The sequence below is a fragment of the Mastigoproctus giganteus genome, chromosome 5 (assembly GCF_048544385.1).
Source record: "Mastigoproctus giganteus isolate SK-2022 chromosome 5, ASM4854438v1, whole genome shotgun sequence".
Lineage (NCBI taxonomy): Eukaryota > Metazoa > Arthropoda > Arachnida > Uropygi > Thelyphonidae > Mastigoproctus > Mastigoproctus giganteus.
Window position 1 is genome coordinate 60,640,283 of NC_143579.1, and position 17,409 is coordinate 60,657,691.

The following is a 17,409-nucleotide window of genomic DNA, read 5'->3' on the forward strand; positions in this document are numbered from 1 at the left end:
CACTGGATTCCAGTGACTGATCTGGAGGACCAGCAGCATCACTGGAGGTCCCCTCACCACATACAGATGTCCATATTGAGGGGTATGAAAGTCAGCCTGTGTGACCAACAAATTATAATGTAATTAAAAAAAGGAAATTCATATGCATCCAGAGTACAAGCTTTTAAAATATGGGCATTTCACTCACCCCAGTAACTATTCTTAAAATGAGAGTTGAATGCCTGACAATGAGTAATGGAATAATATACAAATCAAACACAAAATTCATACTTTTAGTATATTAAATAATTATATATATATAAATATTAGGATAATGATACCATTAAAACAAATGTTTAAAATTTAAGTAATATTTTAAGCAGTTTTTAATTAAACAACCATCTACATATTTCTGTTTTCATACCTGTTTTGTGTACACATGAAGTTATTATATAACTTCCTTTTTGTAGGGTAATGTCAGATGAAGTGGAACTTGATAATTCCAAGACTTCACTTATTTATAAATTCCTTATACTTAGAGCTTCGTTGTTTATAATTTTAATGTCTATAGAAACACCACATCTTATTAGAACAAGATATTTAGCCTTTCTTTTCAGTTTTGCATTATACATGCAGAACTAACTGAAGGAATAACCTTCCATTTTTCATACAAATTGTGTTTTTTGTACAAATGTTTCTTGTAGTGTCATTCATGGAAAACCAGGAACCAGTTATTTTCATAGCATTCAACATATGAGTGACTCAATGTTTAATAACAGGTAGCAGAATTAAATTAAAAACAATCAACACAAGCCTCCAAAAGAGGAAAAATACTAGTGTTACTGTCTCTTATTAAAATGGTTCATCTTCAGTGGAGAAATTGACATTCCATTTTTCCAAAAAAAAAAAAAAAAAAAAAAAAAAACACCATAAGGAAATCACCATATTGGAGGCGTCGCACATGTGCAGTTTTTAAATAAAATAAAAATTCTCCCAGAATGATGGATCTGTTAACATGGCTACCATATTTATCCAACTGTATCGATACTTGATTTCTTCTTGAGATTTTTGTAAAGAAAACAGATGTTGTTATTCGTTATTTTGGTTTTTAGGAGCATTAGCAACTAAGGCAATATTGCTCCAGGGATATGTGGTGGTCATTCCCTGACCTTTCCGCATCCTCCGTATTTGGTGGTCATGGGCTAGAACCCCGGTCTAATCAAGAGGCATGTGCTACGCACTGCTGCTCCTGCCCACCTGGCTACGGAGGCACCTGTAAAGAAAACAGCAGTTCTGGATTTGTTGCCTCTTCTCAGATGAATTACTGATGTTAGAGACAATGTGAGCTCAAAAAAGGTTCACTAAATGAAGAGAGACTGGATATCACCTCAAAGTTGCAAGCCAACAAGAGTGACAAAAAATGTCATGTCATGTCATGTTCAAAATATAAAAGCCAAATTCCTAGGTCTCTGGGTTTTTAAATAAATTCTAATTCTGGTACAAAATTTGTAGCTGTTCTGTTTGTTGGATGTTTGTTTGTTTATTTGGAGCATTAGCAACTAAGGCCATATTGCTCCGGGATATGCGGTGGTTATTCCCTGACCACATCCTCCGTATTTGGTGGTGACGGGCTCGAACCCCGGTCTAATCAAGAAGCATGTGCTACACACTGCTGCTCCTTCCCACCTGGCTACGGAGGCACCTGTAGCTGCCATGGGAATAAATTATGAGAAACCATAGAACTAAAAATCAAATATAATAAATGGCATGCTTAATCAGTTACAGAAAGCATATATTCTCATTCTTACCTATAGAAGTCTGCATATTTTTTTTTCCTAGGATCTGCAACTGTATACTTCCAGATTACACCTCCACATACAGATAAAATACATCCTATAATTAAGTGCCTTCGTATATAAGAATGCAAAAGCCGACGCATCTGAGGCTTCGGAAGTGCTTTTACAGCTTGTTCTGACATATCTGAAAAAAAAAAAAAAAGAAAAAAAAGTAAAAGTATAGAAATTGCTATTAGATATTAAACTTTACTCTGCCTGATTACAATGTATTTGTAATCAGGCAGAGTAAAGATACAGAGATATATTACAAATACATTTGTTATGTATTTGTAAAATGCATTCATGATGCATTTTACAAATATAATTTAACTACTGTATTAAAATCTATACCTGAGCAATTCTTTATAAAATGTAAACTGAAAATTTTAAAACTCATAAAGAAAATACCATATTTGTTGGCTTATAAGATGCTGCGGTGTAGAAGACGCACCCTAATTTTGGAACGATAAATTTAAGAAAAAAAAAATTGTCTTTGTTTTATCAGCTTCTTGTAATAAAACCTCCTGCTTCCTCCATTGATGAATCATCTTCTCAGTAGGCAATGGTCCGAAATTTCGTTCTGCTGCTCTGTTTCCATGATCTTTAGCATATTGTACTACTTTTAGCTTAAACCCAATAGTATAATTTTGCCTTTTTGATGTGTCTGCCATTGATTAAGGCTTAAATGTATAACTGGAATTCACTTGTTACTCCAACAACAGCCTGGTAATAACTGAAAAGTGTAATAACTTATTGTAGTTAACTACCCGTGACTACTATATAAGAGGCAGGGTGATTTTTTAAGGTATTTAGGAGGGTAAAAAAAAAGTGCATCTTATAAGCTAACAAATACTATAATAATTATAAATAGCACTTTGAAGTGAACAGAATTTGTTAGAATAGGGAAATCAAATAAATTTCCATGACTGATTCTGCACTTAGCATTTGCATTAGTAGAGGCATTTGATGCAAGAAAGCAAGCTTATGCAGCATCAGCCAAAAAAAAAATAATAAATAAAATAAATAAATAAAAATAACCACTTCCACTTCACCCCTCTGTTCGTTCGAAATACTTGTCCAGCTGAGCCTTAAACTTATTTAGGGTATCGACTTCCACGACAAGGAATGGAAGTCTGTTCCACCAACCAACCACCCGCTAGCTAAAGGCAAATTTCCGCACGTCTATCCTACATCTGTCTTTCCTCAACTTGAATTTATGCCCTCTCAGGTGATTATTCTGAGTGAGAGAAAGAATCCCATCAGCATTGAACATGCTCAAACCATTCAAGGCTTTGTACACCTCTATCAGACCACCTCGCTGGTGCCTAGTTTCCAGACACTGTAATTTGCAAAACTTAAGCCTTTCTTCGTAAGAGCATCCCTTTGTACCATTCACTAATCTTGTTGCCCTTCTCTGTACTCGTTCCAGCAGTTCTACATCCTTCTTGAAATGAGGCCTCCAGGCCTGTATACAGTACTCTAGGTGTGGCCTGACCATTGCCTTATACAAGGGAATAATCACCTCCTTATCCCTGCTAGAAAAATTCCTATATATCATTGACAATACACCGTGAGCAACTCTTGCAGCCCATCTGCACTGCGCAGAGAACTTCATATCTGCCTGCACAACCACCCCCAGGTCCCTTTCATTCTCTACCACTGTCAGTGTAGTACCACAGAGTTGATACGTTGCTCTGGGGTTGCTGTTTCCCATATGTAGTACTTTACATTTGTCAATGTTAAACTTCGTTTGCCACCTCTCAGCCCATCTGCTCAACCTATCCAGATCCTGTTGCAGCAGCATAGTGTCAGTAGTGTCCTTGACAACCCTGCCAACCTTCGTATCGTCTGCAAACTTGGACATTAAGCTTGATATACCACCATCAATATCATTTATAAATACAGAAAACAATAATGGACCCTATACTGAACCCTGAGGGACTCCACTAATAACATTAGTCCACGATAAGCAGTGTCCATTGATTACCACTCTCTGTCTTCTCCACCTCAACCACCCCTTTATCCATAGCAGCAATTTGCCTCCAATGCCACACTGCTTGAATTTGTGCAGCAGTCTTCCATGTGCAACAGTATCAAAAGCCTTTCTAAGATCCAAGTATATAATATCAAAGTTATTCCCTGCATCCAGTTCTTTTTGTGACTGCATCATAGTATCCAATCAAATTGGTCAGGCAAGACTAAAGCTTAGACACGTAAGCTTAGTTCCATGAGGTAATTGATAGTTTGTATATCAATGCATAGAAAAGTGGTGCTATTTTTTTTTTTTTTTTTTTGTTGATGTATCGCCTATGATCCAGCCTTTTGGTTGGCTTACCCCTCAATTTTCTCAAACACAATAGAAAACAAAATTAATTTTTTTCCCCTATGCAATTTATGTCCCCTAAATACATTTCAAAATAATACCCATTTATAATATTGATTATGACTGATGAATTAACACAAATGAATGATAAACGCAAATAAATTTATCATATAGATAAAAATTTATAGGTAATTTTCCAATAAAGCCAATTTAATATTGCAGCATACTCCTACCCCTAGGGGTGAACATAACACTGGCATAGAGAATAGTAAGTTCACAATAATGAATAGAATGAATGGATTTTTACAGACTAAGTGATTCTAAGGTGTGTAAGTAATTGTTACAGCAACTTAAAGCAACTTGGACTTTTTTTTTTTTTTTTTTAATGGTGACCCCAAACACAAGTGATACTTAGAACCTACAGTATTTTAGTACTTGCATGGGTTGAAGATAATATAGGGAGAAGACAGAAAATACTTGTTAATGCTGCATTTGGAATTTTTGTAGAATAATTATTATGAAATACATGTGAATAAAGGCTGTGTGAAAAATAGACATGGAAGGGATATAGAAGGGATAAATAAAGAGGAAAATTAGTTGTGAGGGTCTGGGGTTGAAAGGTAAATGGATATTGACTGGTTAAGGCATGTGTTTAGAATGATTTGGAATAGAGAAGTGGAATTACTGATGTGAATTCAGTCCCCATAGAAATATCAATAGAAAAGGCATGCAACAGAAATTGAATGTTTGTATGATAGAATTCAAAGTGCTATGGTAAGATAGAGGGCAGAGGATTTGTACGAGGATCGTCATTAATTAATCTCAATTAATTTAACCTCTTGAATAAAGTTAATGCAGAGTGTTACATTTAGGTGCATTCAATTTTTTTTCTTAAATTAATCGAATTTTTCTCTGATTAATAGAAGTAAAGAGTAAATATATTTATCAATTAATTATTAATTGATAATTATTAAATAGCAAATAATTACTACAGTTAATTTTTTAGAACACTTAATAAAACTATAGTTTTCAGTTTTCTAAACTTAGCCATTCAGTTTAATTGCAACTGTATAATACTGATTACTCCCATATACTTTTTTTAAAGTCTTTTTTCTCAATATATATTATGCATATTTTGACAAGTGACACCACATTCACAAATCTTACATAGTAATACACGTGATGTGTGCACAGACTGTATAAAGCTAACAATACTGCATTAAAACTTTTTAATGTACAAATTTATTTTTCCCATATAACTGTATGAAAAAAAAAAAGAGGAAACTATAATCGCCATATTTCTATTCTATTTGTCTAATTTTAGCAAAATTTGGAATGGCTCAACAAATATTTTTTAAAGGCTTAATATAAAATTTCATGAAAAATCCACTGGGAGTTGAGTGCAGATGAACATGGTGAAGATAACCTGCACTTATGCATATATATATATATATATGTGTGTGTGTGTGTGTGTGTGTGTGTGAACGTGCCTAAAACAGAACTTAAGAGTTATGGTGATACCACCCCAGATGTAGGAATAGCATGCCATAGTTGGGCAAATCTGAGATTTGTATAGTCAATAGTTGTTTATAAGAAAAGTAACTCGAATAGCAAACATGAAAAAAGTTTTTCTTTTTAATGTTAATGTTTAATAGTTTATGCTGAGAACAGTTTCCAACTGTTCTCAGCATAAACATATTACAGGTTATTTCCAACAAAAATATGACATCTTAACAAGAAATCTGAGTGTTATCAAAGATTTAAGTAAGAGCAACAGGTTCTTTGGAAGAAAGAATCAAGACAGCTTTAAAAGCATTGAAGTTAGCTAAGTTTTCATCGCATCACTGGAGAATTACACAGAGATCAGTATTTAAAAATAACTGGTAGTGGATAATTGGGATTCAGAAACTGTTCAGCAGAGCAAGGATTTTCAAACTAGAAGGTGAAATAGAGTGTGCAGTCATCAGCAAAACTAGGGACAGAATTACAGCCTGTAGAAAAAGGTCTTTAATATACAATACAGTAGGAAGAGTGAAAGAAAGAGCAGAACCTCGAAGAACACTAGTATTAGTTGAGCAGCCAGAAGACAAAGAGCCATCTACTAATGCTTAGAATGTGCAGCTGGAGAGAAAATTGAGTACAAATTTATGGAAAACAGAAGATAAACCATAAAATGGAAGCTTGTTTAGAAGACCTTCCTGCCAAACATGATTACACTTAACTGAATATGTCCAAAGATGAGTAACATAAGCAAAATTATCACCAATGAACTCTCACAGACAATGAAATCAGCAATCACCGATATGATCAAAGACTAAGAAAATTTAAGAGTTGGTAGCATTAGTAGCAGGGCTGGATTTCCCATTAGGCACTGTGCTTAGGGCCTACGACAGTTTTAGGGCTTACGAAGGAAGGGGAAAAAAAGTACAAAAATAGGGAGGAAAAGGTTTTCAGATTTAAAAATAATGCAACTATAAAACTTCAACATTATACTTGAAATTAAAAGGAAACAAAATCTACAATATCGTCAATATCTAGATTACATGTAACATTTCTTAAGATTGCAAAATTTTCTTGCTTCAGCTACTCACTGTAGCAAAATCTTTAATAACGTCCTCGAAGTCCATGTGACAAGTAATATCATTCTCGATACAAAGAAGTGCCAACGATGATAAGCGATCTTGGCTCATAGCTGAGCGTACACAGTAATCAGTTCATCTTTTATTTGTGCCTTTATTAACAAAGTCTACTTCTAAGTCTGAAGAGTAGGTGTTGACTAATGCTGTGGCTTTGGATCGAATTTCTTCTTTTGACATAGATTTATCTATAAGAAAACTGAAGGTATTATGCAATGTACTGTATGTAGCAGGTCGTTTTGTCATTCTGTGACTAGTACATCTACAGTACGATAAAAAACTTGAATTCAAAATGTATCTTTTGCACTCAGTTCTGCTGGTACCAATTCCTCTGGTGTTTCATCAAACGGTTTCTTCCTTTTCCATTTTGTCTTCATATTGTCTGTAATCAAAATTCTGAACGAATTCTTTTGCCATTTTTTCAAAATCATCATATTTATCTTCGTCTCGAACATCAAATAATCCAGAAGAGCATCATATAATTTCACAATTATGCATAACTCAATTCCAGGTTCTTGAATTGCTTTACTCACTCTGTTTTTTTAGATCTTCCCAAATGACAGTCATTAATGCTATTTCTAACTTGTTCAGTTTATTTATCAAAGCTTTTGCTTCATGAACCACTGTCGGCTTTTGTTCTTTGCATTCTGGGATATCAACAAGTGCCGCACGAATTTTACTGTAATTTTTTTTTCAATGATCTCACAGCATCGTACCGTGATGACCATTTTGTGTCTGATCGATTTTTGACCGAGATTGAATTCTCCATTGTACTCAATTTAGACCATCTTTGTGGTGAGGATGCAAAGAATGTGTAGAAAGATTGTAAAATGCCGAAAAAATTAATGGCAGCCAAACAGCTTTCTGCGGATGTGATCCCCACTAAATTAAGACTGCGTGAAGCACATGGAACCCATACTGGTAGTTTGTTCACTTCCTTGAATCTGGCCTGGACTCCACTTGAATCTACTCATAATAGCAGCATTGTCACAAGACTGAGATCTGCAATTTGCTACATCTATTCCATGTTTATCAAGAACAGATGTTACCGTGTCAAAAAGATATTTTGCATCATGCTTTTCAATGGGAACAAACATCAAGAAACACTCATGTACTCTGCCATCTTTTGATACATAATGAATAATGACTGACAATAGATCTGTGACTAATATAATCGGGAGTTAAATCTTCATTTTACCCAAAGTTTTTTCTTTTTCTTTTTTCATAACCAGATTTGTGTTTTCACATATATCCATCAGACATTTTAAAACACATCAAACACAGTTAACACAAATTTTTCTTGGATCAGAATATGAAAAATTTAAAATACAGCTCCCCAGTCTTCTTTTAAAATTCATTTACTATTTTCTTAAAATAGTTACACCACAAACTTATTCCACTATTTACTACCGCTCTCTTTACATATAATTCACATGTACATATTTGTGAATATACCACCAGGGCTCATATCTGGTGAGTATGGGCTTGATATCATCACCATTTGCTCACAGAATTTCATAAATTCTGCATGTGTGAATGTAGATGCAAAATACCTATTCAGTCTGTCGGAAACTTGATCAGGAATATCAACAATTAGTCCATAGATATCAAGTGAACCACTGTGATTCAGCCCCTTCCTTAATACTGTAAATATAAGCATAATCTCATTAAAATTAAATCAATAGCAATTATTATTTCTTTTTTCATACATATCACATGAGCTATCCATATATCATATATGGTAGCTGAAGCACTGGATATATGATGGTTGACATTAGCATTAGCTGAGGCATATGATGCAAAAAAGCAAGCTTATACAACATCAGCCAAAAGAAAGGAAAAAAAAAAAACCCTTCCCATTTCACCCATCTGGTCACTCCAAATGTCTGTCTAGTTCAGCCTTAAATTTATTCAAGCTATCAACTTCCACAATAACAGTTGGAAGTCTGTTCCAGCAATCAACTACCTGTTAGCTAAACGCTAACTTCTGCACATCTATTCTACAACTGTCTTTCCTCAATCTGGATCTATGCCCCCTCAGACTAAGATAGTCTGAGCAAGCGGAAGTATGCATCAGCATTGAGCTTGCTCAAACCATAACGCCTTATACACCTCAATCAGATCACCTCTTACGTGCCTAGTCTCCAGATGCGGCAACTTGCAGAGCATAAGCCTTTCTTCGTAAGTGCACTCCTTTGTTCCTCTCACCAATCTTACTGACCTTCTCTGTACTCGTTCTAGCAACTCTACATCCATCCTAAAATGAGGCCTCCAGACAAATATACAGTACTCAAGGTGTAGCCTAACCATTGTCTTATACAAAGGGATAATCACCTTGTCTCTGCTAGCAAAATTACTATATATCATTGACAAAACTCCATGACCTGCTCTGACAGCCTGTCTGCACTACTCAGAGAACTTCATATCTGACTGCACAATTACCCCCAGGTATTTTTCATTCTCCACTTCCCTGATTGTAGTACAACAAAGTTGGTATGTTTCTCTTAGGTTACTGCTACCCATATGTAGTACTTTGTGCATTTGTCAATGTTAAAACTTCAGTTGCCACTTCTCAGCCCATCTGCCTAACTTTTCTAGATCTAGTTGCAGTAGCATATTGTCTTTAGTGTCATTAACAACCCTGCCAACCTTTGTATCATCTGCAAACTTGGACATTAAGCCTGATATACCTTCATCGATATCATTCATAAATACACAAAACAACAATGGGCCCAGCACCGAACCCTGCGGGACTTCGCTAATAACATTAGCCCACATAGAGCAGTGTCCATTGATTACCACTCTCTGCTATCTCCCACTCAACCATCCCTTTATCCATTGCAGTAACTTGCCCTTAATGCCATGGATGCAAATTGCTGCTGTGGATAAAGGGGTGGCTGAGGGGGAGAAGACAGAGAGTGGTAATCAAAGGACACTGCTCGTCGTGGACTAATGTTATTAGTGGAGTCCCTCAGGGCTCAGTGTTGGGTCCATTATTGTTTTCTGTATTCATAAATGATATTGATGATGGTATATCAAGCTTAATGTCGAAGTTTGCAGACGATACAAAGGTAGGCAGGGTTGTCAAGGACACTACTGACACTATGCTGCAGCAACAGGATCTGGAAAGGTTGAGCAGATGGGCTGAGAGGTGGCAAATGAAGTTTAACATTGACAAATGTAAAGTACTACACATGGGAAACAGCAACCCCAGAGCAATGTATCAACTCTGTGGTACTACACTGACAGTGGTAGAGAATGAAAGGGACCTGGGGGTGGTTGTGCAGGCAGATATGAAGTTCTCTGAGCAGTGCAGACGGGCTGCAAGAGTAGCTCATGGTGTATTGTCAATGATATATAGGAATTTTTCTAGCAGGGATAAGGAGGTGATTATTCCCTTGTATAAGGCAATGGTCAGGCCACACCTAGAGTACTGTATACAGGCCTGGAGACCTCATTTCAAGAAGGATGTAGAGCTGCTGGAACGAGTACAGAGAAGGGCAACAAGATTAGTGAATGGAACAAAGGGGTGCTCTTACGAAGAAAGGCTTAAGTTTTGCAAATTACAGTGTCTGGAGACTAGGCACCAGCGAGGTGATCTGATAGAGGTGTATAAAGCCTTGAATGGTTTGAGCATGCTCAATGCTGCTGGGATTCTTCCTCTCGCTCAGAATAATCACCTGAGAGGGCATAAATTCAAATTGAGGAAAGACAGATGTAGGATAGACGTGTGGAAATTTGCCTTTAGCCAGCGGGTGGTTGGTTGGTGGAACAGACTTCCATCCCTTGTCGTGGAAGTTGATAGCCTAAATAAGTTTAAAGCTCAGCTGGACAGGTATTTTGAACGAACAGAGGGTTGAAGTGGAAGTGGTTTTTTTTTTTTTTTTTTTTTTGGCTGATGCTGCATAAGCTTGCTTTCTTGCATCAAATGCCTCTACTAATGCTAATGCTACCCTTCTAGGTTCAACAGTATCAAAAGCTTTCCTGAAATCCAAGTATATGATATCAAAATTATTTTTAATCATTCAGTTCCTTTGTGACCACATCGTAATATTCAATCAAATTAGCGTCAGACAAGACTTCCCTTTAACAAACCCATGCTGTGTCTGAACTATTGCTGCTGTCTTGTCTAGGTGATCTGTATCACCTCCTTAACCACTGACTTCATTATTTTCCCCAGAACAGAAGTTAAACTAACAGGTCTATAATTATTTGTGTCACCCTTGAACCCCCTTTGTGAATTGGGGATACATATGCAAATCATCAGTCCATGAGGACCTCCCCTAACTCTACAGATGCTCTCATAATTATGGTTAAGGATTTGCTTACTTCCTTTGCTGCCTCCCTTATTATAACTGGATAGATCCTGTCTACTCCAGGTGCCTTTTTTATTTTAACTTCAACAATTTCTCCTCCACTTTTAGTTATTACAAAATCACTTAACTTCCTGTGAGAGTTTGATAAACTTTTGGCACTCCCCTCATTGAATAACTCCTCATGTGTGAATGCAGGTGCAAAATACTCATTCAGCTTATCAGCTACTTGAGCAGAATCATCAATATGCAAACCATCTATGTTAAGTGGACCAATCAGATTCATCCTCCTTCTAGAGTTTATATAAGTAAAGAACTCTTTGCTTCCTTTGCCAAAGATTTCTCGTAATCTGCCTTCGCCTGCCTAACCTCCTTTGTGACTTGATTACAGATTAGCTTATATCTGTTGTAGGGTTCTGTGTCACCTGGTAATTTATATGCAACCCATGCATTTTTCTTCTCTGCCATGAGCCTCATTAGTTCATCTGACATCCATTAGGCCTGAACCTTGAACAGTATTTCTTAGTTGGTATGAAAAGCCTAGTAGCCTCCAAGATTAAGTCCCTGGACGCTTCCCATTTAGAATTCGCTGTTTTTAAACATCATCAGTTGATCCCAATGTATAGAATTCAAAAACCACCTGAGACCGGTGTTGTCAACTTTACAAAAACCCTTCCCTTTACCCTTGATTGTAGTTACATCTTTAAGTAAATCCCACATAAGTACACTGTGATCACTGTCACCTAGTGGTTCCTTTATACGAAATTCCTAATGCATGCGTCACCACTGCTGATAATCAGATCAAGCGTATTACTCTCTGTGGTTGCCCCTTAAACAAGTTGCTGTAGAAAACAATCCTCCAATAAATCCACAAAAGTCTTGCTAGCGTGCGAGTGACCAATCCACAAGTTCCAGTCAATATCAGGAAAGTTAAAATCCCCCATTACAAGAGATTTTGATTTACTGCCTCATTCTATTTCTCTGCACAACTGTTCATTGTACTCATCAGCATCATTAGGCCTAAAACATATTCCCTACTCTCATTTTCCCTTTCCCAGTGTTCATATCACACCAAACAGACTCAACATTGCACTGTCCACCCATGTCAACTGGATGCACTTCCTATAATTTTGTGTTTCTTAACTAACAGCATAATCCCTCCCCCCTTCCTACTCTATCTGTCCTTTCTGTACACATTGTACTCCCCAAATTCCAATTCTGCATTGCTTATATCTGTGTGACACCACGTCTCTGATATCCCAACAATATCTGCCTTTGATGTCTTGATCAGCTCTTCAAATTCATCAATTTTATTTATTATACTTCTAGCATTAGTGTATATGCATGTATACATGCACTTGTTCTTACTCTTAGTTAATCTAACACAGTCCATGTATTTACTTGTTCCATGATGACTCCCCATAGCTCTTGAAATCCCCAGCAACTTGCTCTATAGGCTGCTGCTCATTACAATAGAAGCAGTGCAAGAATCACTTTCGCTTCTGCCTGCAGCTACCATTAATCTTTTATTCTGTGAATCCCCCCAAACTAGCAGTTTTCCGACCCACCTAACACTTCCTCAATAGCATCAGGAAATATTCTTGTACCTTTTCTATTTAAGTGTATCCCATTCCTGTAGAAGCAGTCTCTCCTGTTAGAAAGCCCAAATAACGCTGAAAAAAATTCTAGCTCGTGAGCCTTGCACAATCCCTCCAGGGCTGAATTGATTGACAAGGCTCTCATCATATACTACCTCCTATCATGTCTGGGCAGAATTGCAGACACTTTCAAATTTAACCCTAACTCGCAACTTTTTTTCAGCATTGACCTGTACTTGTTCAGTAAATCTGCAGATCTCTTATTCTTAAGATCATTAGTGCCAATGTGTACAACAATATCACCTTTCGTGCCCTTAAAAGATATATGCTTTACAACATCATCAACTTTTCCCCCTGGCAAACATACCCTGGTCCTGTTCCACCTATTTTGCATACTATATTTCCCGTCTCCCTGACAATAGAGTCACCGACAATATTTAGTTCCTGTGGGACCAGCGCATTCTGCCTTGGATTGCTGCTGTGTTGCCTGATGCATAGGAGTGAGCTCTTGCGTTGAGTTGGGCAACTGATAGCTTGATGGGCTCCTCATTAATTTCTTCAAGGGCATTTACCCTACACCTCAAACTCTCATAGATGCCCATCAGAACGCTGAGTTAGCACCTATTTCTTCACAATCTCTGTACCTAGCACACACAAAGACATCCTCCTTGGCTAGATCATGTCCTGTTCTAGACAGGTCTGCAAACATTTCACATTTCGTGCATTGTTTTAGACTGATGTATGGGAGAATCGCCCCATTCAGTTCTCCCGTGAGCCAGAACACTCTGGCAAATTCTGTGAATGCTGCTTTGCTGCTCTAGTCTGGGTCACGATTCCGTTTAAATATAATTTAATTAACAATGAAATTTAATAAGCTTAATAAACAGATTTCTAATACACTGCTACGTATTTCGCTATCTAGTTTTACGTTAAACATTACAGTATGCCGTATCGTAAAACATGCACTGATTGGAGGAATGAATTTGCAATTTGCCAGATGTGTAAAAATGAAATGTTCTAGGTTTGTTTATAAAAGTTTTTTGCTCTTTTATTTGTAATAAATCATGAATTATTACCATTTGTAAACGCAACTGAAATGTAATGTACTGCACACGTTAACTTGTTCTTTTCTCTTTCCAAAGACTTCTGATAATCTACTTTAGTGTGTCAGCCCCTTGAGTAAATTCATTAGATTAATTTCTACTTACTGTAGGACTCTGTCCCCTTACAACCATATCAAGCAATTTTCTTTTCTGCTACTAAGCTTAGTGAAAACTACCCTCAAACGAAAGAGATTTCAGGATGTGGAGGGCATAAAGAAAAGTGAAACCACCGAACTGAACATCATCTCTTTGGATGGCCTCACCGACTCTTTTCAGAAATTCCCAATCCCTCTAATAATTTATCTAATTCTACCTTAAATTTACTAAAACTATTCGCCTCCACAACACCAGATGGAAGTCTGTTCTAGCAATCACTCTGGCTGAAAGAAAATTTTCTTACATCTATTCTACAAGCATCTTTTTCAATTTATGTCCCCTTATGTGTGTTGTTTGAGCAAGAATTAGGATGCCATCTCCATTTCATTTACTCAATCCAGTGAACACTTCAATTAGCTCCTCCCTACAGGTGCCTAGTTTCCAGACATTGCAATCTGCAGAACTGAAATCTTTTATAATAAGAGTATACTTTTGAATCTCTGACTAATCTTGCCACTCCTCTCTGCACCCATTCCAACAGAAACACATTGTTCCTAAAATGAGGCTTACAGACCTGTATGCTGTACTTAAGATGCAGCTTAACCATTGCCTTAAACAATGGGATAATTGCTGTCTTATCCATACCGGCAAAATTCCTGTATATCAATGACAGAACCCAACAAGCTGTCCTAGCAGTCTGTCGACCCACTCTGAAACCTCATGTCAGACTCTACAATTACCCTCAGATCTTTTTCTTACTCCACTACCTTCGGTGTACCATCACCTAATATCGATATGTTAACCTGGGATTAGTGCTGTCGATATGTAGTACCTTGCATTTGTCAATGTTAAACTTCAACTGCCACTTCTTAACCCACGTGGCTAATTTTTCTGGGTCCCATTGCAGCATACTGCCAACTTTCATAAATTTTCATTTAGAAATTGTGAAATCTAAATGGTACATTCAGTCGAATTTTAAGATAAAATTCAAAAATTTTTGCCCATATATGACAGAAAAACTTCAGATCACAAATAGTCTGAACCAAAAAATGTCAGTTAGCCCCCAGTGCATTTCAATTTGAACAGTGTGTGTGTGTGTGTGTGTGTGTGCACGCACACACATATACACACTATTTTTTATGTGTATTTGCATAAATAATATATATATGCAAAAGTGTCTACTGTCTTCAATCATGTCCTTCCGTCTGTCCATCCATCCGTGTCTGGCTGTTGGCATGTAACAACTCCTAATGGGTGGATTTTCATGGAATTTTATATTTAGTTCTTTTAGAAAGATTTGTTGAGCCATCCCAAATTTTTAAAAAATAGACACGTGGCAATTATTTCTTTTCATGAAACTGGACATAATTTTGGAGCACATGGATGGGTGAAATGGGAAGGTTTTTTTTTTTTTTTCTTTTTTACTAATGCTGTATAAGTTTGCTTTCTTGCATCATATGCCTCTAGTAATGCTAACTGAACAGCTAAGTTTAGAACATAAAATTACAATGTTATTAAGTGTTCTATAAAGTTATAATCTTAGTAATTAATTGATAAGGAGATACCTATATTTACTTTTCACTTTAATCATAGAAAAACAAATTCAATTAATTTAAGGAAAAAAGTGAATGCATCCAAAGTGCCCTGCACTGCATACATTAAATAACATGCTTTCTTGTTATTTTTCCCATGTTTTTTTCTATGACTTCTTGAAAATATTTGATCCTGGCAACCCCTATTGGGCCTAAAACACAAACTGTTGCTCTTTAAGCTTGCACTCAATACTTCCAACCCTCTTCTCTAAGACACTTGCACATACTTTACCCAGTACACTGAGCAAACTTTCTCTAATTTACACATTCGACCTCATTTCTTTTTTATATATTGGTATAATTAGTGGCTTCTCAATCTGATTCTTGGCCTTCAGAAACTGACCTATGGATAGTATGATGTAACCATTTTGATTTCTAAATTACCTTTTCTGTTCACTATTTTCAATTCAACTTTTGGCATTTCAAATCTAATTTTAACTAAAATCCAAAGGGATCCAAAATTTTCCTCTTCTTCAGATACTATGTTTAACAAATCAAAATATTTACTCCATACTTCTAAACTGTCTTCTGTTTTAACTTTGCCATTATCATTTTAATTAACTTATTTATGATTTTATCATTTTCATTTTATTTTTTTTTTACAAAATGCTAAAATATTTTCCCACCACCTTCCTGATACTTTTTTTCCATATCTTTACCAAAATCTTTCAAGATTTTTCTTTATCCTGTTTCACAGATATCTTGGCCTTCTTGCACTTTTCTTTATATTCCAGTAAGAATTTATTCACCACAATTTTTCTCTCTCTCTCTCTCTCTCTCTCTCGTTCCTTATTTTCTCTAACTGCCTCTTTAAATTCTTAGTTTACCAACTGGTTTTGATGTTTTTACAGATCTCTCCCCAAATACTTCTTTAAAAGCTACAATAAATGTTCCCTTAAATTTTTGCCATTTGTCAGCTAAAGTTATATTTGCATTTGGAATTCCATTTAACTTTTCAGTAAGAAGGTTTCTATATATAATGGTGGTTATTGAAATATTTTTTTATCTCTTGTTTTTGTGTGTATTAATTATCATTTCTAATTTTCTCAATACAAGATGTTAGGTGGTTTCTTCCAAATAAGGGTACAAATCATCTATGTACCCTTACAACCCCAGGGGCTCACATATAGAGAGTATGGGCTTGACCAGGCTGGATATCATTATTCTTCTCTTTCTTGGTGATTCCCTTCTACTTTGGATTCTCTCTCTTTCTCAGGGTAACTTGGGAATTTTTTTTTTTGGCTGGTGCAGCATAAGCCTTGGGCTTCCTTGCACCATGTAGCTAATAATAATAACTTATTTAAGATCCTTTTCTATAAAGAAAGTTATTTATGCTTTTTTTTCTATTATGCTCCCTCCATGTAAACTTGTAGCTACCTTCTTGCTGAAATACTGTTTGCAATTAAGAGTGCCTGACTTACACAAAAATTCTAGTCCTAACATTACTGTTAAAAGGACTAGAAGCGTTAGGTTTATCTTTCTCTCCAAATTTTGCTAAAATATCTCTGTAGGTGGAATTGCTATTTCCTGCCTTGCTCTTTGAATCTCCAAACCTTATTAGAGCAGATATCATTTAAGGGCATGAAAAGTGATGTTGCTATACACGTTGGTACTAATGACATTAAGAATAGGAGATCTGAAAATTTACTTAACAAGTACAGGTCAACGTTAAAAAAAAGTTCTCAGTTAGGGTTAAATTTGAAAGTGTCTGTAATTCTGCCCAGAAATGATAGAATGGAGTATATGATGAGAGCGTTGTCAATCTATTCATCCCTGGAGATATTGTTCAAGGTTTGTGGGGTAGCATTTTTCTCAGCTTGGTGTGTGTACTTGTTAACAGAAGAGACTGCTTCTACAGGGATGGGGTACACTTAATTAGACAGGGTGCAAGAATATTTGCAGATGCTATCGAGGCAGTGTTAGGTGGGTCGGAA

General features: G+C 36.3%; 1 protein-coding gene across 2 annotated transcripts in view; it reads right to left on the reverse strand.

The window, feature by feature from the left end:
- The window catches only part of LOC150085440 (cytochrome c oxidase subunit 6C-like), a 91,961-nt gene that overhangs the window by 46,264 nt on the left and 28,288 nt on the right, over positions 1-17,409 (reverse strand). For both annotated transcript variants that reach the window (XM_090373246.1, XM_090373245.1), the window contains exon 2: positions 1,788-1,959. In XM_090373246.1, coding sequence (XP_090229372.1) covers positions 1,788-1,957 — 170 coding nt within the window. In that variant the 5' untranslated portion in view covers positions 1,958-1,959. The remainder of the gene's footprint in view (positions 1-1,787; positions 1,960-17,409) is intronic.